Here is a 25197-nt window from a genome sequence, read left to right as displayed (position 1 = left end):
GGATACAAACCCAGAAGGGAGCAAGCAGGGGAGATGCGAAGGCAGGGATCGCGAGGATCATTGTGGTTAGGGTCCCCAGGGGGGGCCGATCAGGAGCCAGCCAAGAGTATTGGTTCTAGACCCACAAATAGATCAGGCTTTTCCCTCCTCCATCAACCTCTCAAATCCCAATGAGGTCACTGAAATGAAAGAGAATCAGAGCAAGAGGCAGGGAGAGGAAGAGGACGACGAGGAGGGAGAAGAAACCCAGACGGAAAAAGGCCATCAGACAAGGTCGCTTTTTCTGGCGACACAGCAACTACGAGGAGCGTGGTGCTGAATATATCCGCCCGCTCAGCCTGGGGACCGAGGGACTCGCAGAAGCACTTTGTGTTACCACGAAAACAAAGGAGAGGAGACGAGAGCGAGAGGGAGAGAGAAGCTCTGAACAGTTCCGCTTTGGATCTCTGGGAAGCAAGGCTCATCTCCTTGGCAAGGAGAGAAAGGGAAGCCTGAAGGGTCTGGGAGGCTACGAAGGAAGCAGGTTTCCTGCGGAGACTTGGGACGCGGCAGAACTCTGGACAGCGCCTCTCGAGCAGGGCTCCTTTCCTCCTGGCTCCGCCAGGTTTCTGGCTCCTTCCTGAAAGCCCTTCTGCGGGTACACTCTCCTCTCCTGACCCCGACCACCGAACCCGGGAAAATCCGACGATCGCTGTCAGAACGTGCCAGGGGGCGGAGCGACTCTTGCCTCTGGCCCGGTCAGGGAAGAGGGTCTCCGGTTCTGGAAATCTAGTCCTTGTGGAGAATGCTTCGCTGGTGAAGAAAGAAAAGTTTTGGGGTCTGGTAGGGGGTGGAAGGGGTAAGGAGGGTAGTGGAAGAAAGAAGGTGGATGGTTGGTTTCCCTCTCTGATCTGGAAGGAATGATGACCGAGGAAGGATGTGCACCAGCGGCCAGATTATTGGGAGCCTCTTGGTGCTCTCTGTGCTGGAGATAGGGCTGGGGGTGTCCAGCGTGGCCGTGGGGGCGGTCAGCTTCAGCCTGGCCCTCCGAGAGCACAAGCCGCAGCTCGGAGACTCGTCCCCGGTATGGAGCGGGGTGTGTGTACGTTGAGCCATTTCACTCTCTCTTTACCTCTTTACGGTGATGGTCAGTGTGCGTGCGTTAGTCACTCCCTCCCTGGGGAAGAAAATCATAAATCTCTGGCTTGCATGTAGGTTCTTGTTGGCAGATTATTCCTCTTTATGTTTGTCCCTTTATTTACTAATTGGCTTTTTCCCCCTCACCTTGCTTAAGACCAAATTAAATGGCTTTGTTTAAAGTGGTGGTGGTGGTTAGGGGGGTTCAGCAGTTTCCCCTGGCTGAATCTGCAAAAGGCTGCCTAATAGTGCTGATTAGGGAGTCACACCTGTCAAGGGCAGACTCACTTAGCCTGTTTCTTTTACAAGGAATATCAAAATGAAAGTGTTACATCATTTCTTGTATCAGGAACAAGCAAGGGTAGATTGATGCATGTATTTCTGGGCAACAGTGTCCGACTAAAGACAACACTGATAAAACAGAAAGAGAAATGTGTTATGCGTGTAAAAGGAATATTTTATCCCAGAAAACACTGCTCTTAATTTTTCTTTGCTAGCTTTCTGATACTTCACATCTAAAAACTCTTCTGTAAGTTCTAAGCAATAAGTTAAACAATAAATGGTAGGATATGTAACTACATTCTAATTGGAGAATAACTCGGCTTAAAGAGTACCTAATGCTCAGAGAGAATGTCATAATTTCCTCTAGGTCAGATGTCAGACCCAATGACCTTCTTGTTTACTGTGGGTGGAATCTCCAGGAAAGCTTTAGAGACTCTTTCCTTCCACCAAAGACCAATAAAATAACTCAGCACTATTCCTAGTGTGGCCCTGATTGTGAAAAATCATTTTTTTTTCTTCTCCTTTGAGTATATAGACGCTATATCCTTCTTGGTTTCTAGCTTGATTCCAGTTTTCAAGATAATTTAATAAGATGTTGTTCTGTCACTGATGATCAGTAGGTGTAATTAACAATCATGGCTTGAGTATTTTTGTTTTAAGTCAATGAAGAAGAAAAAAGACTATTTGTTTAAGAAAAATCGTTTCAAAGTAATTCAGATTTGAGATACCTTCCAGCATTCCTAAAACTAGTACAATTGTGCTGTGGAAATTAGTTTTTATATTTTAATTTTTCAAAGTGAAGCAAATGTTTTTAAACTGCAGAAGTTAAAAGGAAAAGTAAAAATGGTACTCAATTCTACCACTGAATGTTTCCAAAAATCCTTGTTCTGAATTCAGTAAGTTACTATCATCTCCAAATAATTAACTTTTTCTTTATTATGTAAATTTTATCAATATACATTTTAAACTTAAGTATGAAAGGCTAAAAGGCAAATCTTAAATTTGAGAACTTTACATCTTATATGTAATAGTGATTATTTTGAGAGTTGTAGTTATCACTATTTAAACAGAATTAGTCAGACTTTAAAACTTCTATCAGACAACTATCAAAATTGGATATAATATCAACATTTAAAACAAATGGGGCAAAATGTGACCTTTTGATGACTTATGAAGGAGAATCCTCAAATACTCTTCAAATCACTTCCCCTCTTAATTTTGAGAAATTGGATGAATAAACATAGATTGTCTCTAAGTAGAATTAAAGTATCCACTTTATCTTTAAGAATTAAAAGAATGGTTACATTTGCTTGGCATCACATAAGGAAAATAGATTCTTTTTTTCTCTTCCCAGACAACGTACCATTATCTAAATGAGCCAACATATGTATTTGTTACCAAAAATGAAAGTTTTGAATCTGCCCAGTAAAAAGCAAATAAAATAATTATTTATATATAATATACATGTAGTCATCATAAAGAATTATTTCCATATTTAACTGGCTCTTTAGAGTAACCAAAATTCACCTAGGGTGCTCAAACAACAGTTCTAAATTCTATTGTCTGATTCAATAAAATTTTTAAAAAATACATGTGATTGAATGAATGGATTGAAACAGGGATGCCCCAACAAGTCCCTTTTGGGATCACTTTTATAAACTCAAGTTAAAAAATCAAATTTATGAAGAAATACTCAGTTTTGATCATTATTTATTAAATTATAGACTTCCTAAATTGATTTTTTAAATTGTTTTTCAGAGGTCATTTGTGATATAATCTCAATTATCTCTTATTTCTGTCAATGATGAATTCATATAACCAGTATTTATAGAGGGCTAACCATGTGCATTTTACTATTTAATACAAAGATTATTAAGATAAGTCAGAATAACTAGTAAATCAGACAAGATGAGTGTATCACTAACTTTATCAGTGGTGAGAAATTAAAGTTTGACCTCAGAGAGATATAGGGGCAGATATAAGGGTGAGAGTATGGGGTGGTCAGTGAAATATCCATGGGATAACAATTACTTTTCTCTTGATCTTGGAAGTTTACTGGGACTTGTAATTTATGTAACACAGTGTTAAGTAATGCATCACAGAGTGGACTCCAAAGTCTGCCTGGGTGCGGATCTGTCATTTGTTATCGAGATAACATCCACAGTTCTCATATTCTGTAAAACAGGCCTGTTAAAAGGAATACATGAAATAATGCTCTTAGTAAATATATAGTGTGTAGTGAGCACTGAATAAATGCAAGCCACTAATACTGGGTGCACAAACTGGCAGAAGGGCATAAGAAAGGAAAGCCTTTCAGACAGCATTGGATGAAGGCACAAACTGGGATGGGATGTGTTATGTTCCAGAAAGAATAGGCTCTTCTACTTTTCTGGGGCTTATGTGTGAAACAAAGATAAGGATGGAAAGAGTGGTTGGGGCCAGACCATGATGCAAGGCTGTGTGCCAGTCTAAGGCAATAGACTTATTGCCTCATATTTTTAGTAATAATAATAATAATAATACCAATTCATACTTCCCAAAGAGATTCAAGGAGAAGCAGAGAAAAACTAGATTAAAAAAATTATTAATCTCTTTGGTATTTTATGAATTAAAAATATGTGTTAGTTATAAACACTAGCTGGGATTTTACAATAATTAGCCTGTCACAATAACCACAGTCTATAATCAGAGTGTGCTTTGATTGGTGCCATGAAGTTTTTTTCAATACATTATTGTCATTATTACAAGATGTCTGAATTAAATTTTAGAAATCAATAGAAATAAAACTGTACTGTGAAGGAATTATTTTTTTATGTATGGACTCTGACATAAGCTTTTTATCTAGTCAAGTACACTAAGAATTCAGGCAACTATTTTGATCTTTGAACCCAAATATGCAAATTTTGCAAAATGTGATTTAAAAATTAAATAGTAAAATAAAAGTCTTAGAAACCCAGGGGATGGATGCTTATATTTCTAGTCACTGTTTTATAATGAAGCAAAGGGTGATCAGGTTCCTGTCATGGGTTTAAAGATGTGGCCAATAAGCAGGAAAAAAAATTATTTCACTATACAGAAAGAAAGTTATCAATCCCTTATAGGATTTTTGCTTCTTCTTGTTCATTTGTTATAGCTGATATAGTAACCTTGTTGAAGGAAGACATTACTGCTAGATAACAATGAATGAACTCTTGAGTAAACTGCTTTGGAAAAGAAAGTCATGTGAAATATAATTGACATGTACAATTTATTGACAGAGTTCAATAGACAGAGCTATGTTTCCAAGTTGCTGTATGATAGTTACATTTCCCCATCAATAATGAATCTGTAATGGAAATGGACTGTATTTAGTACTACACAGATTCATGGTTCCAAGAGAATTTTATTTTGCTGCTCTAGGTTGGCACTTGAAAATGTAGGGATTCAGATGGTTGTGTCCAGAACAACATCTAGTGCTAAGTTGTATTTGAGATATGGCATGCTAAATTCCATCCATCTATATCTAATACTCATTCTATAAATCAAAAGTATTAAAATTTTTTTTCAACGTTTATTTATTTTTGGGACAGAGAGAGACAGAGCACGAATGGGGGAGGGGCAGAGAGAGAGGGAGTCACAGAACCGGAAACAGGCTCCAGGCTCTGAGCCATCAGCCCAGAGCCCGATGCGGGGCTCGAACTCACGGACCGCGAGATCGTGACCTGGCTGAAGTCGGACGCTTAACCGACTGCGCCACCCAGGCGCCCCTAAATCAAAAGTATTAAAAGAAACTTTTCTAAGCCTTGTTTAGTCCACAGTCTTTTAAATATTCAAAAAAATATTTACCTTAAAATAATTAAAAGTTTGAATGACTTTGCTTATTTTTCTGGACAATACTTGATTTGTATATTATAACTTTCTCCAGATAATAAATCTGATACTTTAGGTGGGTGAAATTTATAGCATAATCAAGGCCACCTGTTAGGTGGACTCCTGATTTACCATTGCAACAACTCAGCCAATTGGAAGTTTGTGTTGAAATTAATCCTACATTAGCAATGTGAGGGAGGTGCTATATATAAAATGATATCTGCCTCAAAGTGTTATTTTTAATTTTTAAATCTATCCAATTCATTTAAGGAAAAATAAAACAATAAGGAGAAATAAATCTGAAACATTTGAAGTTACTTCAAATGCACAAAATTTGAAGCTAATGTGTCTCTAATCAGATAATATATCAATTTTCTCCAGCTTCAAAATATATAACATAAGAGACTTGTATATCTGAGCATGAGATGAAAGTTCTGCCCCACCTTCATAAAAATTACAAATATACATTTAAAACCAACTTTGGAATTAATTTTAATTACACAAGTAATTCATACATATTCTCATATCAAAGGGTTAAAAAAGAATCAAAGCTGATATTCTCTTTCAACTCATCAAAATTAGCCACCATTATAAATTTAGTGTGTAATCTCATAGGCATTGCTCCACATATAAATAGTATTGTTTGAACATGTAGATCAATTTTGATTAAGTTTTGGATGTAGTGAAGCCCATTAATGGACTCTGTAAAGCCCAGGCAAAGAATCTCTTCCTTATTTGATGTATACGATTATTGTCAAGTGCCACTTTTATCTACTGGGGTTAGGGCCATTAGATATTGGCAATTAAAGAAGTTGGATAAGTCAAACTACTAGGAAGTGTAGTTATTATTCAAGGAACCATACTATGTGTCAAATGAAACATAAATAAAATTCTATTTCTGGTATTGATTGATAATGGTATAATAGAAGAAAAATGGTGACTTTTGTCATTATCTGATGAAGTATTTTGCTTTAGTCTATATTTCATCCTCATAAAGTGACATGTGCTTAAATTTTTATCTAGGGCCTGTGACAAATTATGTCTCAGGATTTTGGCCCTGATCTGAGAGTATAACTATCTTGAAGACTTTGGCATAGGAATATTAGGGGATAATTGATAATAATTGCATCAGTCACCTTTTTGTGGACAGTTTCCTTGATACAAACATGATTTGAATAAAGTCAAACCCTTTCATTTGGATGATTTTGCCTAAAGTGTTCAAGTTGGTTTTCTTGTATTGACATGGTTATTAACCAGATCATCCAATACATGCTTCAAATGTGGCCAAGAGATTTAACTTTCTATATTAGCCCTCAGATAATATTTAATTTTTTTGGTTGGTGGCATAACCCACCCATCCAAACTGAAATGCTTGTCTTTAAAATTCTATAAGAACTAGAATAGATTTTGGTGAAAGTGTGTGTACACAACTACTAGAGGGGGAAAAACCCCAAAAATTTTATGTTCAAATAATGTTGGGTCATTTACTTATGAAGTAAACAGATTTTCATTTTACTACTACACTATATATATATATATATATATATATATATATATATATATATAAACTTATTCATTCAAATGAATTCTATAAATAAATAAGCTCAGAGTCTTAAATAATATTTGACTTTACTGTCTTAGTAATTTAGTAAAATTACCAGGTGGTCACTCTGCAGGTAGATGTTTATTTCAACATGCTAAATGGACAATTCCAGAATAAGTGGGTGGCAGTATATATTTTCATTGAGTATATTTCTAGGAGACAGAAGAAATTGTATGAGTACTTTTTTCTATTATATCGAAAACCATGCAACTTTTCTTGTGAATGCAGATCCAAGCTATATATACTATAGTCAAATTGAATGACAGGTTGGATTCATATATCCTACTCACTATAACTGTGGCACTGGATAACTTCTGTTTCTTTATGAAGTCAAGGAGAGAAATGCCGGTACCAGTTTCATGGATTACCGTCAATACTAACATTGGCATAGAATAAGTGCTCAGTGAGCGTAAATTGCTTCTTTCTTCAACTGCCCTTATACTATCCTAGGACTGCCTGGGACCTAGATTACACCAGTACTACACTGGGTCTCAACATTTCTTCAACACCGTTGATCAATTTTAGTTTGACTCACCTTTTGTTTTTTTTTTCGTATATGGTATGTGTCTAGTTACCTTTTGATTTAATTCACAAGGTACATTATTAACTACAAAAATGTACCAAAATATCTGCATTAGACAGGTCATGTAAAATATTCAGCTTTAAAACTGAATGGGGAAACAGCAGTAAGGCACTTCTCTCTCTCTCTCTCTCTCTCTCTCTCTCTCTCTGTTTTTCTTTTGGGGGTAAAGAGAATGGTAAAAATTCTATCATAAAAATATTCAGTAATAAGATAAATTAGACAATTATCTAAGTCAGACAAGTCAAACAGTGAGGATGTAGGAACCATTATTTATGCCATAAATCAAAGTCCTTGAAAACATATAAAACTATATACGTTCTTATCGTTAGTCAAAATAAAAGTACAAATTAATACTTCTAATAAAGACACATAGTATTGGGACACCTGAGTGGCTCAGGTTAAGCATCTGATTTTGGCTCAAGTCATGATCTCATATTTCATGAGTCCGAGCCCCGCATCGGCCTCTGCGCTGTCAGAGCAGACCTTGCTTCAGATTCTCTGTCCCCCCTCTTTCTGCCCCTCCCTTGCTTGCACTCTGCCTCTCTCAAAGTAAATAAACTTAAAAAAAGATACATAGTATCTTGGAGGTTTTTATGGTTTTGCTTTTGAAGCAATATTTATTACATGTTGTAGTATTAATAGATGCATCAATGAAATACCTAGATTTCAACAATGATTCTTATTAATTAGGGCTCATGGTTTTTAGCACCAGTATCAAGATTCCTGAGAAGAAATTCTAAGCTCCATTAGTTCATGATTTATTATTAAATATTGAACAAAATTATGTGGTCAAGACAAAAAAAGAAAATATTAGTGGCTAAGAAGACCATTTTGGGAGACAGGGTGCCTTGAGCTATTTGTCTTGTAGAAGTAATACAAGATATGATTTATTAATAGTTAACTGTGTTCCAGATGTTTTTATATACATTATTATTTCTAATCTTAACAACGTTGTGAAGAATGTAGTATTATATAAAATTTATGTAGGGAAAAGGACCTAGAATCCACTTTTATTTAATCAGCTGAGTTAGTATTTAAAGATGGACAGTCTCATTTTAAAATCTGCACTTTTTCTATTGCATTGTGTGGAACATGGGAAATTGTCATGAAAAAGTCATTCACTGAAGTCTGATCTCATTATTTGCTCCCATCCCTGAATATATGAGTCAGGCAGAATGGCATAAAGATCCAGTCCCCATCACTGTTTGTACCTGTTTCCCAGAAGAGACTGACATAGTCAACTGATGAACAAGCACAACTTCCATATTCCCAGAAGAATGTGAAATATTAGACCAAATCGTTCTTACCTTTAGAGCTTAGGCTTTAGCCTTAAAAAGTAAACTGAAATTATGCATCTCAAATGATCATTACATATTATGAAAGCAAGTCAGGAATATACAAACCATATTTAAACATAGTTCAAAATGTGAGTTATCAGTGAGGGATCAGGGTTGACTCCCTTGTGGGGGGAGCTCTTTATCCGGGCCTTGGAGATTGGGCAGGTTTCCAGTGGGCAGAGGAGAAAAAGAAGATGTGCTAAGCAGAACTATTAACATGTGTAAAGGAGACTAGACTTGTTAAAGCAAAGAGATGTTCACATAATAATTGGCAAGTGAAGATGTAGCTCACCCAGATATGATAAGACCAGCTTTAAAAGGGTCCTGAAAGAATGGTAAGACTAATCTGCCTTTGATTCCTAACTAAATTTGGTGAGCTTTGCTGGTTAGAACTTGATGATCATGAGGCCAAAGCAGTTGGACCGGGCATTGGTGCTCATTTCAAGGCAAAACACCAGCTCTTGATTCCAAGACATGTGTCCTGTATCAGAAGAAAGATGTGAGGGAACTCTTGAGACTTGAGGGAAGTGTAAATCTACCATCACAAACGTAAACCCACTTCAAGTGGCTTTCCTGTTGATGGTGCATTTGTAAGATGTTCAATAATTCTTACAGCTGCCTGACATATAAGAGTTCACTTATTTAATTGGAAACATCAGCGTTACACTAAGAAATGAAAATAGATTTGGAGGCATTAAGACTTGGGTTCACATTCTAGCTCTAACATTTGTTAGCTTAAGTTTGAGTAAGTCACATTATCTCCCTGAGCTATCAGCTAAGTTATCTGTAAAATAGCAATACTAATACCCATCTTATGGAGTTCAAAAAATTAAAATGAATACTTATATAAAGGGCTTGATACATGTTAAGTATTTAATAACTATGATGAGCCCACAACAATGACTGCATGCTATTGCTGTATGTCTGGAAAATCAATTTTCTGTACGTGGTTTCTATTTTTGTGTTAATAGAAATGTTATTTTTATACATTTCTGAAGGGTAGCTTTTTGTAAGGCCATTGATGAAATTGATCTTGGACTCAATGCTTGGTAACATTTAGGTCATATACCCTCTCTTAGAAAATATGTGCTTTTCATAACCAATTTCAAACATTAATAGTTGTGATTTAGAGTTCATTTTCCAGGGTCCCAGGAATATTATCTAGCTCAACATTGGGATAATTTTTGTGTGTTCTCCCAAATAGAGATCATGTATTTGAGTTTATCATTATTTTTGGCTAGGCTGTTGGAATTCTTATCTCTTTCTCTACTTGTTTCCTGCTGACTATTTTCCTACATTGTTTGCTCTGAAGAATTAATAATAATAACAGTCACATTAATAATAGTAATACTGGCAGCTTATATTTCGAATATACTGCATTGCCTAAGAATTCAAACTGCTATGTTAGACCATTTATCTCAGCAGGATGAGTTTCTTCACCTAAGGAATGAGTACCTAGCAGATTTAGGATTTAGTGATCTAAATCACCTGAAGAGATAATGTGTGCATGTGTGTGTGTGTGCGTGTGTGTGTGTGTGTGTGTGTGTGAACACATGCATGTGCTCATATGCGTATGCAGGGGAGATTAAAAGATAAGAAATTCATACAAGGAAGTTGATAATTGTCACTGATATGCACTATATGCTGCGTTTAGGCTGCTAGTAACCCGACTTGGGTACAAGTTCACAATGCTGTGATCCTCTATGAGCTGCAACTTATTTCCATAACTGGCTGGGTTTCAGAAACTGCCAGGCATGTTGGGTGGACATTCTTCTATGGTGTTGACAATTCTTGGGAAGAACATAACTTCTAGTCCCCTGGAGTCCCTGGCTATTTTCAATTCTGTGAGAACAGGTCACAAATCACAGACTCAAAGCTGGCACGTACCCAAGGAAGTATTTTTTGTTGTTGTTTCATCTTCACCAAATGTATCTTCTACATTTTAAATTTTGTTGTGTTTTCCACATGTATCAAGTTATGGACATAATATTTGAGTGTTGTCCAAATACATTACAGCATCTATGTTAATCTTACTCGAAAATGACATGAAGAAATCTTAAACATAAAAATATAAACAAAAATTATGCAAACTAGGATAGCCCACATTAATGTAAAATTACCTTAAGCTATATACAAATACCTACTAAACTGTCATCACGACATAGGTCATAGAGAGGCCCTATATAATATATATATATATATATATATATATATATATATATATATATATATATATATAAAGTTTAAGCTGCTTTATTTTTTTTTTAATTTTTTTTTCAACCTTTATTTATTTTTGGGACAGAGAGAGACAGAGCATGAACGGGGGAGGGGCAGAGAGAGAGGGAGACACAGAATCGGAAACAGGCTCCAGGCTCTGAGCCATCAGCCCAGAGCCTGACGCGGGGCTCGAACTCACGGACCGTGAGATCGTGACCTGGCTGAAATCCGACGCTTAACCGACTGCGCCACCCAGGCGCCCCTAAGCTGCTTTAATAAACAGAATGTTATTGACAATGTTTCCATACCTGGGTGTTCAATATTGATGACAACTTCTTGTACTTCCCTCCAGAAATAATTATCTTAAAATTTTATGTGTTTGAATTTTGAAATTCATTTATTTGTTGTAATGGCTAAAATAACAAAAATTTGGACTCAGAAGATAAACTCTTCGATTTTGTTACTGCTATACATGAGATAGTTTTATTTTGTTCCATTTTCAGGATTAACATGAGTAATGACTATACCTAACAATTATTTGGGTGATTGACACCTAAATGTGTAGTACTGCAAATTCAGTCCCTCCTACCAAAATTTATAATTTTCTTGCTACTTTTGGAGAAGAAACAGCTCTAACATCAAAAGCCTTATTTACTCAGCATATTCAAAATAGTCAACAGATTATTTTTTAAAAAGAAAAACTATCACAAAGCAGAATTGGAATAGAACACAATGCATAATGCATTAAATACAAGAAAGACTGAGTTCCATGAACACTGAAAGGGAGATGTGAGGGAATGGTGTTGTGAGAATCAAGACTGATTCTTTCTATACATTGAGGGATTTGGGTCCAGGGGCAGTCAGAAGTTTCTGAGGTTTTTGGACTTGGATTCATCTAGAAAAGTTTGACATGCCAATCAGCTACGTGCTATGTTTGATGATTTCTTCTGAAATTCAATCTTGTGATTGTTGGTTTCATTCAGTTACCTTACAGTCTCTGGAAAAGGTTTACCTCACTGCCTGCTGTGCATCCCTTTTTATCACTGTGGGGGTTTTCTTTCCATGTCTCCCTTGAGTGCTTTTGGTTCAATTTATTTTTTCACTGTAGTTGCCTCTTGCCCCATGCTACCTGCTAAGCCACCAAGATGGCCTGATGCTAATGGAGAACTGTTTAGCACAACAACATATCTGTTGTACATTTTATTCCTTTGGTATTTTATTTTTTGTAAAGGTGATCATATTTGTGAGAGGTCATGACTTTCTTGATAAAAATGTACACTTATCCTTTTCCAGTTGAATTTTTGAAATATTGAAAACTTCATAATTTTCTGGAGTGAAAGACACATGGTATATGGATCTATGTGCTTTGCTTTTTTCAGTGCTCTGTTTTGGGGTGGAAAATAAGAAATTAGTTCTAGCTTAAGGGAAAAAATAACACTGCATAATTAGCAGGGTTTTCCATGGACTAAGAAAAGAAAGAAATATAAATAGGAAAGTGGAAAAGTGACTTATTTTAAAGATGAACATTATGCTAAAAATGCAAAAGAATTGGGAGAGGGGAAAGCAGAGGTCATTAAGGAGATTTGTAAATCTAATAAAGGCAGACAAATCCCAGGGAGCTGGGTTGTGGGATAGCATAGCTCAGGGGCAAGGACCCCTAGGGGTTAGGGATATGGAGATGGGGACCATTCCCTGTTGAGATCAATGGTAAAGACATTTAATGGGCCTGAGCTCATCCCACTGGGTTGGGATGAGTCAAGAAGAGGAATGACAATGTAGCATGGAGAAAGAGCTAAAACAAATCAGAAGAGTCAGGTTCCCATTCCAATTCTCATGCCAGATGCTTATTCTCCTTAGTTCTCTTTCCTATAAGATTTTGTCAACAAATATTGATTCTACAGCTACAGCATTTTACAGTCTGAGTTAGGTTCTGAGGATCTAGCAGTGAATACAATAATCATGATTCCTGATCTTCTGAGGCTGATAGATAGATAGATAGATAGAGACATATAGATAGAGATATATAATATATTATATTGTATATTATATACAATATAGATAGATATATATAGATATTATATACAAAATAGATAGAGATATATAATATATTATATATACAATGAACAAATAATGCACAAACATCTAAAACATCTCAAGGAAGCAGTATTTTCTGAAGGATGATGAGGCATTACCCGGATGAAACAGGGGAAGAACGCTGTTCCAACTAGAGGGAACAGAATGGATAAAGACCCTCAAATAGGAAAGGTTTGATGTATTTGAAAAACTGAAAGAAGGCCAGGGTGACTGGATTTATGGCAAATGAGCAGAAGGAGATAGAATGCACTCAGTGAGGTAAAGAGGCAAAAAGGAAAAAATCACTTAAGGCTTTATACACAATTTGCAATGTCTTGATTTTTCCTTATTTATAATAGGAGACTATTAAAAATAATGGAAAGGCTTTAAACATAAAAGTGACAAGATAATATTTGCATTTAAAGAAGCTCATTTGGGGCTTCAGTTTATAAAATATATTTGAGTCAGACAAGAAGTTACAAGTCTAGTTAGGACGCTACTGACATTTATGATATTATGGTTACATGGATGACAGTGAAATATTGAAATAAAATGGAGGAAGCACAGATATTTGAGATACAGAGTTGACAAGACTTAGTGTTTGATTAGATGTCATTGTTGAATAAAGCATTAAGAATGATGGGGCGCCTGGGTGGCTTAGCCGGTTGAGTGTCTGACTCTTGATTTCAGTTCAGGTCATGATCCCAGGGTCATGAGATCAAGCCCTGTGTGGGGCTCCATGCTGAGCATTGAGCCTGCCTGAGCTCCAATCTCTCTCTTTCTCTCTCTTTGTCTCTCTCCCTCTCCCTCTGCCCGTCTCCCCTGCTTTCACTTTCTCTCGCTTTCTCTATCTATCTAAAATAAAAGAAATAATAGTAATAATTAAAAAACAAAAGAACAAGTCTCAGATTTGGGGACTGAGCAACTGGTAGGATCCCATTTACTCTTTTGAGAATTAGATGATTAGAAAAGGGAAAACTGTGTGTGTGTGTGTGTGTGTGTGTGTGCGCGCGCCTAGAATATAATTGTGTAGGATGTGGACAGATCAAGAATTTATTTGTGATCTGTTAGAGGTACCTGTGAGACAGAGACATGCTGTGGACTATTAGATGGGTCTAGAGTTCAGAACATAGAACTGTGGTGAAATCTAAACATGGGAACAGTCTATAAATACATTAAATACATTTAAAGGTATTTATAATATTATTTTTTTAAATTTTTTTAACGTTTATTTATTTTTGAGACAGAGAGAGACAGAGCATGAACAGGGGAGGGGCAGAGAGAGAGGGAGACACAGAATCAGAAGCAGGCTCCAGGCTCTGAGCCATCAGCCCAGAGCCCAACGCGGGGCTCGAACTCATGGACTGTGAGATCGTGACCTGAGCTGAAGTCAGACGCTTAGCTGACTGAGCCACCCAGGCGCCCCCACTTAAAGGTATTTAAAGCCATGTTACTGGTTGAAATTACCCAAAACAAAGCCTTTAGTTCCTCTGAAATTCAGAAGCTGGATATTAATATGAAGGTAAGAAAGAGAGACTGAGAAGTTGTGACCAGAGAAATGTATGGAAAACCAAGAAAGTGTGGTGTTAGAGAAGCCCAAAGGAGAGAGCTTCCTTGTAAGATGCGGACTGTAACATGGAAGTCATTGGTGACCTTAGCAAAAGCAGTTGAAGTAAAGGACACATACTCCAGTGTGAAGTATGCTAAACAAATAATGGGAAGCAAGAATACAGAAATAGTAAGTGTAGTGGTGTAGTGGTGGTGAAGGGGTCTGTGTAGAGAGAGAGAGAGCAATTAATGTGAAAGGATTTGGAGTCAAGGAAGGTTTTTGATTTTAAGGGAGATATTGGAACACTTCTGTGTGCTGAGGTAAATAATGGAGTAGGTAGAAAGGGAGAGAAAGTCTGAGTAGACTAAGGGTGATTTAATGTAGAGATGAAGTGCAGGTCTTGTGTTGATACATTGTATTTTTGTGTATTTAAAAAAAAAGAAAAGCAAGATGAATATGACTGAAGATGCAGTTTATCACACTGAATGGCAAATGGTGAGAGGAGCCTTGATGGCTTCTGTGTTCTCTGTCTCATCTGAGGGCTGTCATGGCTATAGGGGTAAAGAAGAGAATGCCATTAAAATGTTTCCTCTCCCTATCAGTTGAGAAGTATAATTAAGTCACACAACATAAACTGTATAGAGACATAGAAGTAATTTATTCCAAATTCATCCTTTTATAGATAAGTAAACTAAAGCTCTGAGAGTTAACACTGCTGGCTAACTATAGAACCAGGACAAGAGGGCAGTTCATCTAATACTTAGTCTAACCCAGTTTTCATAGATGCCTCAAAATATTGAGTAATCCTTAAGATAAATGCTGAACCGAAAGGAAAATGCAGTTATTTGTTTACTGTCTCAAACTGAACAGGAATGATCTCAAATTATTGGCACTGCTAAACTATCACGAAGATGTAAGTATTTTAACACATTTTAGAGGTCTCCCCCCAGTTGGGAGTTTCAACAAAACAGCTTTTTACAGAAATTATGGCATATTCTCTGTGGTGCTTTTCCAAAGCAACAAGGAAATTGTAGTGAATTTTTAGAGGTTAGCAAATTTTCCAAACCCACAAGAGCTAGTGATCAATTTAGGTAAGTAAGTGAATTGCTTTCAAGAAGCCTCTAAAAAAGAGATTCCAAAGCTCATTTATCAATCTATACACATTCAAAGAGCTTGGATAGGGAATGTCAAAGTCATATAATTCTGAATATTTTCTGTCTGAGGGTTTTCTTCTTAGTTCAAACATAAAGAAATCAAAATTAAGAGTCAGATTTAGTATACAATTGGCCTAAAGTGGCTAGGAACAAATATGTGTATATGCATTGTGCCTTTATCCAATACTGTCTTAAAAATTGTCAAAATATTTTATAAAGATAGATGACTTTAAAAGGGCCACATTTAAAAAAGGTGCACTTTTTCACAAATGTATCCTTGGCTATAGATACAGCAGAGTGTATTTACTAGTGTTAGGGTAAGCTGAGTTTTCCACTGCAATGTTAATAAATTAAAATATCATTATAAAAGATAATAAGTATTCTTATTTATACCCCAGTCACTTATAAAGTAAATGATTTCCTCAAAGGAACAGGTTTTGTTTTGTTTTTGTTTTTGTTTTTGTTTTGGAGAAAGAGGTATAACTTTAACTCATGATTTTGCTGTAGCCAAGGGGTATCACCAAACATCTTACGTCTTCAGACCTTCAAAATAGTCTTAGAGAGGTACATAAGGAGTTTAGGAAATATCAAGGGGAAAGTATCTGATAAGTTAAAAAATACAAATTTGGCAGACATCACCCATTGAATTATCAGGGAAACCAGGCCAATAGAAATTAAATTGTCTCTAGAGCTCACACATAACTGAAATGAACTCGTTTTGGAAAGCATCATATCTCCTGGGTGATATTTGTGGGGGGAACTTTTTTCTTTGGCTTGTGACTGTAATTAAAATCAGGTGTCATCTAGATTTGTACAACTAGAGTAGTCATTAGCCACATATGGCTATTGAACACTTTAAATGTAGCTGATCTGAGTTGAGATGTGCTAAAAGTATAAAATACACATTTGGATTTCAAGGACTGAGTATGGCAAAAAGGACTGCAACATATTTCAAACTTTTCAATGTTGACTTCATGTAGAAATGATAGCAGCATGAATATATTGAGTTGAATAAAATATATTCAACTTTTCATCTTTTTCTTTTTTAATGTGACTATCAGAAAATGCGACATTGTGTATATGACTCAAATCTGTGCCTTATGCTGGATTTCTAATTTATCTGATCCAGAAACATTTTTCTTATCAAAAGAAGTAATTAGCTCATCAGGAAAATCTTCATGCTTTGTTTACCTAAGACGTGAACTATAGATGAGGAAAACCTTTAAGACTATTTGAGCTATTAGTGGACTAGAACGCTAAATTGACTTAGTTGGCTGGTAGAAACAGTATGCTAAGTGTTCTGGTACAGTATTTCCCAAAATGGACACCCAAGTTACCTTCCCCCACGACATAAGCCTTTCAGCCTTTCTTTTTTAAATGGTGAAATCCAAATCTTTGTCTGACTTTTCATTAAGGGGATTTCAGGTATCATTTGGCAAATACCAAAAGTGTTTTGAGAGAGGAGAGGCTTTTCCCCACCTCTCCTACTAACTGGAAATTCAGTCATTCATTTATCCATTCGCCAATGAGTTTTCATTGAACTTTTTGTAAGTGTGAGGTCCTGTGTTAGTGCCAAAGTTTTAAAGGTAAAAAATATGTAATACCTGACTAGGAGTTCAGAGCCTTCGGGAGTGACAGATATGTAGTGAATAATTACCATAAAATATTATCAGCGCATCAGTGTTATAATAGACTTGAATATAATATGTTTTGTTAGGTTCTGACTAGGAGTACATGCAGGGATTGAAAAGACTTCACAAATAAACAATATTTATACTGGATCTTGATGTGTAAGAAAAAAATTTTCCAATTAGAAGGAGAATATAAACATTTATTGGCACCTGCCACATACCATAACAAGGCAAGCACTTTCACTGGATTGTTTCTTTTAATTCCATAATCATGTGATATTAGTATTAGTCTCCTCATTTATATAAAATGAATGAAGAATAACATTTATTATAAATGATATATTCAGTGTCAGAGAGCTGTGATAGTGCCATGGTAGATACTCAAGAAATACCTCATAAATACTGGAGAAATGTCTGCTAAAAATGAGTGGGGTAAAAACAGGGCCACTTAGATTAGGGATCAGAGAATATCAGTGCAGGGAGGAACTCATGAATCCCATACAGTCCAACTCTCTCCTTTTAAAGATCAAGCCCCAGAGAATTCAGTTGACTTGTCTAATATAGTCAAATGACAAAGGAAGACTGAATGGGAGCCTAGGGGTTCTGTTATAAAGTACAGAACATTTTTCTCAATAGTGCATGGTCATAGCCTTTTAGCCCATGACTACAGAAAACAATTCCATCAAAAGCTGCACTTTGGTAACAACACATATCAAACCCTACTGTCATTTCTCATAAGTCTTCAGCTTGTTTGTACAAGATTCCTTTGTGTATTCTCCTGTTTAGAGTTGCAATTACAATATTAATGATAATGTTTTCACATAATTTCCTCCCTTTTAAAAATTCTAATAATTTTCCCTCCCTTTTCCTTGCTTTCCTGAATATTTGCTCCTTCAATAGGACCTTTAACAGGATCTTATTAAAGCAGTTATAGTAATACAAAGCCTTAAGGTATACAGGACCCTAGAACTTTGCAATTAATCAATTTGACAGATAATTACTTGTCTTAGTTTAAATGAAGCACTTTGCTGAGAATTTGGAGAGAGATAATTATCTGTGCTTTGGATCCAAGAGCTTTATACCTGGTGTCACATATGTATGCAAACAATAACAGATATCGAGCACTTGAATTCTTCTAAGTGCTTTGCACCAATTATTTTATCTAATTATTTACAGCAATTCTATGAAGTATGTTCTCTTATGCATCCAATTAAAGAGAAAGCTGTGGCAAATCATTTAAGTAACTTTCCCAAAGTTGCACAAATTGAAAATGATGAAACCATGATTCAAATTCAGCCATTTGACTCTGGAGAAGACATTCTATCACTAAATTATAGTGCCTCCTCCTAAATCCAAATAAACGTAGTTAAATACAGAATGTAGTGTATGAACATCCTGTGGATGCAAAAAGGAAAGTAAAAAGGGAGACAGATGACTTCATGGAGGATGTGACTTTGGTGGCAAGTCTGGAAAAATAAAGTAGGGAGGGCTTGATGGGAAGTGAGGAAAGAAGGGCATTCCAAGTTGGCGGAGACATGATGCATGGAAAGCTTGAGAATGGAAAAGAGAACATAGGTTTCAGAACACACAATGTGCAGAAAAAGAGAGTGTAAAGCGGTAGGTCTGACCTAACTGTGAGGAACTTGCTATGGAATTTGAACTATATGTCTTTAAAGAAATGAACAGGTACTGGGCATCTGTGTGGCTCGGTCAGTTAAGTCTCCAACTCAGTCTCAGCTCAGGTCATGGTCTCAAGGTTTCCTAAATTCAAGTCCCACATCGGCCTCTGTTCTAACTGTGCAGAGCCTGCTTGGGATTCTCTCTCTCCCTCTCTCTCTGCTCCTCCCCCAGGCATGCTGTCTCTGTCTCTCTCAAAAAAAAAAAAAAAAAAAAAAAAACAACTTAAAAAAAAATGGACAGGTACTAAGAATGTTTTAAAGGTTTTGAAAGACAGGAGTAACATGAGCCATTGTATTTTAGGAATAATCACCTAGACAGCGGTGTGAAGAATTAGAGCCATGGGGATTATGTACATCTTTCAGGTTAAAATTTAGAATCAGAAGAAAGCTAACTTGAATGCAAATGGATATTAAAGGGCATATGTGAGAAACTTTATGGAGGCAGATTCAACAAGAATCTGGTGAGAAACAGCCTATGAAAAATGACAGTGGAAGAGATTTGAAATTAAGGCTGACTTTCTGCCCAGGTTAAAGAGAGTAAAACTATACTGAGCTCAGAAAAGCAAAAACAGAGGCATGTTTGTAGGGCAAGAAAACAAATTAAGTTTAGACAAGTTGTGCCTCTTTGATGCATTTATTCATGAAATATTCATCCATCAACTTATGATACACTCTGTATTATATTCTGGTGGTACTATAAAGAACAAGAAGATAATGTTCCTGCCTTCAAGACACAATCTATGGTAGGGATACAAACATTAAACAAATAAATATACAACTAAGCATTTAATTATAATGCTATAAAGGGAAAAGTCAGGATGCTATAAGAGTTTAAAATGGGAACTTAGTCCAGAAAGTTAAGGAGTGGGGGGGGGGGGGGGGGCTTTCATGAGGAAGTAATATTTATGCAATAATATTTAGGTAATATTTAATTCAGGAATAATAGTTAGCCTGTCAGAGAAGAATAGGACTATTTCAGGCTATGGAAATATCAGATGTCAAGTCCCTGAGGGGGAAGGAATTTGATGAGTTCCAAGAAGTTAAGAGAGAAATCAGTGAAGGCTGAGACTGTAGAAGAAGGCAGAATATGAAACACTTTATTGACCATGTCAAGATTTTGATTTTTTTTCTTAAAGGCAATGGGATAAAATTGAAAAAGTTAAAATGTGGAGGTAGCAAGTTCAGAGAAGAGTGGGTTTGATGAAGGTAAGGATGGAAAGAACAATTTGGAAGCTTTTGCTCTTACACTGATGAGGTTTGGAATAGAGTGGAAACAATGAGAGTGAACAGAGCAGATATATTTCTGAGGACAAACCGAATACTGTGTGGTTCACTGACATACCTGAGGGTATGAAACAGGTGTCAATAAGGAGTCCCAGATGTCAAGAATGAGAACTCAGTGGATGGCTGTGTTATTTCCAGAAGTGAGAAATTTTGGAGAAGGATATCTCCAGGGGGATGATGACAGGATTTTCAAGAGAATATTTTCACAATATTTTCAGGGAATGATTTGGGCACTCTGAAGGGTAAAGTATTTTTATGAAGCATCTTAGTGTCTATTCTTCTGGTTGAATTCATTATTTTTTTTTGAAAGAGAGAGTGAGAGCAAGAGCGAGAGAGAGCGAGCGAGAGAGAGAGAGAGAGAGAGAGAGAGATGAGTGGGGGTGGGAAAGAGAAAGAGGGAGAGAGAGAATCCCAAGCAGACTCCATGCTCAGTGTGGCCTGACACAGGGCTCGATCTCATGACCCTCAGATCATGACTTGAGCCAAAACTAAGAGTTGGAAGCTTAACTGACTGAGGCACACAGGCACCCCTGGTTGATGTCATTCTTAGTTTTTACAGTGTAGCCCCTACTATTTCTCAGGTCATATCATCTCCATACATAGGGCAGTGGAAAAGACAGTCTGTTTCTCTGAATGATGAAATAAAATTTCTAGAATTCATTCTTTTCCCTCTGATTGGCCTTACTTGCATCTTGTGGCCATTTCTGAAGCAATCACTATGACAAAGGAGACAGAACATCCTAATGCATTAAAGTTGGTTTACAGAGCTTTGTGGGGTGAGAAACCCATGACTGAGAGTGAGGGATAGATGCCTTCCTCAGCAGAAAAATGAGGTATAATTGCTAGAAGATGGGTAAATAAATTCTGAAGACCAAATAATGGCATTCAACCACCACATAAGATCATTGATACTGTAGAAGTGAATACAGAAAGATAAAAATGTGTAGTTTGAAATTTTGGGAGGGCATCTTTGTAAAAAATATAGTTGGAACTGTTTCAGATAGAGGGCATTCTCAATCTATACATGTGAGAAGTTTTTGGCAGAGAAGTAATAGTTAAAGCTGCAAAGAGTTTAGATGAGAAGAGACTGACACTTCAGGAATACCAGCTTATAGTAAGATAGAGAAAAAAGAACCCAGTAACAGAGACTGAGGACTGATAGACAGAAAAGAATGGGAAAATAAGGAGAGTTGAGTGCCGGCGTGCCTGGGTGGCTCAGTCACTCGAGTGTCTGACTTCTGTTCAGGGCATGTTCTCACAGTTGGGTTTGTGAATTCAAGCTCTCAGCTGGGCTTGCTGCTGTCAGTGAAGAGCCCACTTCGGAATCTCTGTCTCCATCTCTCTCTCTCTCTCTCTGCCCCTCCCAAGTTCATGCCCTCTTTCTCTCTCTCTCAAAAATGAATAAACATTTAAAAAAGAGAGAGAGAGGAGCACCCGAGTGGCTCAGTTAGTTAAGCATCTGACTCTTGGTTTTGGCTCAGGTGATGATCTCACGGTTCCTGAGTTCAGGCCCACACAGGGCTCTGCACTGACAGTGTGGAGCCTGCTTGGGATTCTGGCTCCCTCTCTCTCTGCCTGTCTGCTGCTCACTCTCTATCTCACTCTCAAAAATAAATAAATACCATTTTTAAAAAATAGGGGAGAGCTGAGTCCCGTGGAATCCTGTTAGGAGACTATTTCAAAATAAAGAAATAATCAGTAGGGTGTCATTGATAATCGTTGAGCAATTTTATGAATTATGGGAATAAAAACTGCACGTATTACTTTATACAACAAGTAATTATTGAGAACCTATTGACTGATAAGTACCATGACCAAAGACCTTCCTCTTCCATTCCAACAATTTAATAAGTATGTACTATACATACACCTGGGAGCATTCTAAATATTCTGCTTGGGAGTAGGGTACTGGTGGTAGTTATAAATATGAAAAAATAGTCTCTTCCTTAAAAAGCTTCTTGTCTAGTGATACAGGTAATAAACATAAAAATGACTAGAGTCGAAATAAAGTCCATAAAAAGATGTACATTTGGTACTATGAGAAATCAGAAAAAAAGATGAAATCACATCTGGTCAGAAAACTTAAGATGGGCTCTGCCGAATAGGTAAGAATAAGAACAAAGTTTTGCAAATAGAGAAGTGGATTTAGGGAAAGATGATAAACTGAGTGTGTGCAATGATTACTAAGTCCCTTTGGCTGTAGGATATCAGCAGGAGACTAGTTTGCAAATTGGATTGAAACCATCCATTTAGGGTCTGATGGCAGGCCAAGATATTTGTTGAGTCATTAAAAAAAAGTGTATGAAGAAGTGAGGTATTAAAAATCATGCTTAGGATGAACTTCAAATGACATTAGAAAAACAGAAGGCAGAGAGAGACCCTCTCTAGAAAGCTCATAGATAATCCAGGGGAGGGCTGTTGAGGGCTTGGATGAAATAAGAGATTCACTGTGGATGTAGAATTAATGGCTCACAGTAATTGGATTGATAGGAGTGATACAGAAAGGGGAGGGGAATCAAAAGTGCCTCTGAGTTTTAAGAAAATAGTAGTAAGAGTGATAGAAACAGGAAAGTAATGAATGGAAGCAGACTTGAAATTCACTTGTGAGTATAGTACCCTGCTGGATCTCTTTTGTTGACTTCCATGCATCCGGCTGTGAACACACTGAATTGTAAAATGATTGTAGGCTAAGCTAAAAACAGACAAAGCTTTCATGATGACCAACATCCTGTGTTATTCTCTGATCTCTTAGAACATGGACCCACTTTGGAAATGACATTTTGTTTTGAAATATCACATTCAGGGCAAGTATTATTGGCAACACTTAGAAGACTTCATTGGTATCAAGTAGAAATTAATACATTTGATAATTACTTTCGAAAAGGTAATCCCCTTATAAGCCTTAAAATCTTGTTAATTGCTGCTCCGAATATCACAGCTGGAAGTTGGAGAGAATAATAGTGTCCACATTCCTGAGTAAATATTGATTTCATATGGGACAATCCACCTCCATGAAGGAGGAAACATGAGCAAATATACACAGTTTTGCCATAATGCAAGATTCTGTGAATGAGGAAAATAAACAAAGAATCAATATCTGAAATATTTTGTATAATTCCTCTCAGGAATTCAGACACTAGTCTGTACTCATCAGATACTAAAAAATATTATATAATTTTGTTAATAACTCCACTTATTTATGGTTTATTGGGTCATAAAAATTATACCAAATACATCATAAATATTGTCTCATCAATCCTTTTAATAGCACTGTAAGATAAGTTTGAGGATATTTGTAGTAGTATGCCCATTTTATAGATGGGGAAGTTGAGATTCAGAGAATTTAAATAGCTGCTATGAGTCCCACTACTTTGTGGCATAGCCAGACTTAAAGCCCATGTTTTCTTTACTCCAAAGTCTGTACTCTTAGTCATTATGCTCTATTCCATCCATTTGTTTTAAGCTCTGGCTGTAAAGAATAGTGCTGATTCTATATTCCAGGCCCTAGTGGACAATACCCATCAACCAAGCTTTTCCCAGAGCAAGAAATGTCCTGACACATACATATAGCTCCTCTAATGATTCAGAGGACCCAGCAGTACACTATAGAAAGCTGTTGCAGATACCTTCTTCCTGTTTATAATCTCATTTGTACGACCATCATGCTATATCTTGTAAGGGCAAAGGGATTATTTTCTCTCCCAATATATGTTTCCTCTTCATGCCATTTAATGGTAGAAAAATCATGCCAACCTACTTCCTATTTCTGCATCAAAAAACAATATAACCATGATATCTTCTTCATCTAAGCAGATGCTTTCCTTATTGTTTCCCAAGAAATCAGGGTAAAACTTAAAATTGTATTACAGTTTTGACTATTGTCCTCAGCATGTTCTGACTGTTATAGCTACTCTTCACAGATAACTTTGGAAACAAAACACTATTCGAGGAAATGCACATTGGGAAATTGTAATCTTCAAAAAATTATTTATTTATTTAATATTAATTAATTAATTAATTAATTAATTAATTTATAGAGTGAGAGCACCCTTGAACGGGGGAGAGGGGCAGAGGGAGGCAGAGAGAGAGAGAGAAAGAGAGGAGAGAGAGAGAGAGAGAGAGAGAGAGAGAGAGAGAGAGAGAGAATCCTAAGCAGACTCCATGCTCAGTGTAGAGCACCACTTGGGGCTCCATTCTGCACCCTTGAGATCATGACCTGAGCCAAAATCAAGAGTCAGAGTCAGATGCTCAAATCATTGAGCCACTGAGGCACGCCTAAAAAACATACTTTAAAAAGACATAATACAAGGCACCTGGGTCACTCATTCGGTTAAGCATCTGACTCTTGATTTTGGCTCAGATCATGATGTCATGGTTCCTGAGTTCAAGCCCCATGTTGGGCTTTGGGCTGAGAGAGCAGAGCCTGCTTGGGATTCTCTGCCTCCTCCCTCTTCCCCTCTCCTGTTCATGTGTGCTCTCTCTCTCTCAAAACAAATAAATAAATATTAAAATCAATCAATTAATTAATTAATTAAAATTAGTAAATAAAAAACAAAAAGATATAAAACATGATTGTTTCTCATTCATAGATTCTAAAGCTGCATTTTGGTTACAAATTGTGCAAGCCTCACTTTATTTCTGAGGGAATGATGTCATTTCTATTGAGTTCCATAAATTATAGAACTATTTGTAAAGGAAAGGAATTGGATAATGGATGGTGATTGGTTATAGACTTCTAAACATTGTAGAGCCAATATATTTTACTCACTGTTGTACTTTTTGAGAGTAGAAAATGGCCTGGAATTGACAAAGAATAGCAGAGGGCCACTGCTTAAAACTA

At 36.6% G+C, this 25197-nt stretch overlaps 1 protein-coding gene across 3 annotated transcripts in view; it reads left to right on the top strand.

Moving 5' to 3' along the window:
• The first annotated feature begins 916 nt into the window (after positions 1–916).
• The window catches only part of TMEM196 (transmembrane protein 196), a 50349-nt gene continuing 26068 nt past the window's right edge, over positions 917–25197 (top strand). For 2 of the 3 annotated variants that reach the window (XM_047097085.1, XM_047097082.1), the window contains exon 1: positions 917–1063. In XM_047097085.1, coding sequence (XP_046953041.1) covers positions 917–1063 — 147 coding nt within the window. Of the gene's footprint in view, positions 1082–25197 lie in introns of all 3 variants that reach the window. The other variant, XM_047097084.1, reaches the window with a different exon arrangement.

The sequence above is a fragment of the Lynx rufus genome, unplaced genomic scaffold (assembly GCF_022079265.1).
Source record: "Lynx rufus isolate CCGP_SWC_20201006 ecotype Redwood Valley unplaced genomic scaffold, mLynRuf1.p SCAF_4, whole genome shotgun sequence".
Classification (NCBI taxonomy): domain Eukaryota; kingdom Metazoa; phylum Chordata; class Mammalia; order Carnivora; family Felidae; genus Lynx; species Lynx rufus.
This window is presented reverse-complemented; position numbering and strand designations above follow the sequence as displayed.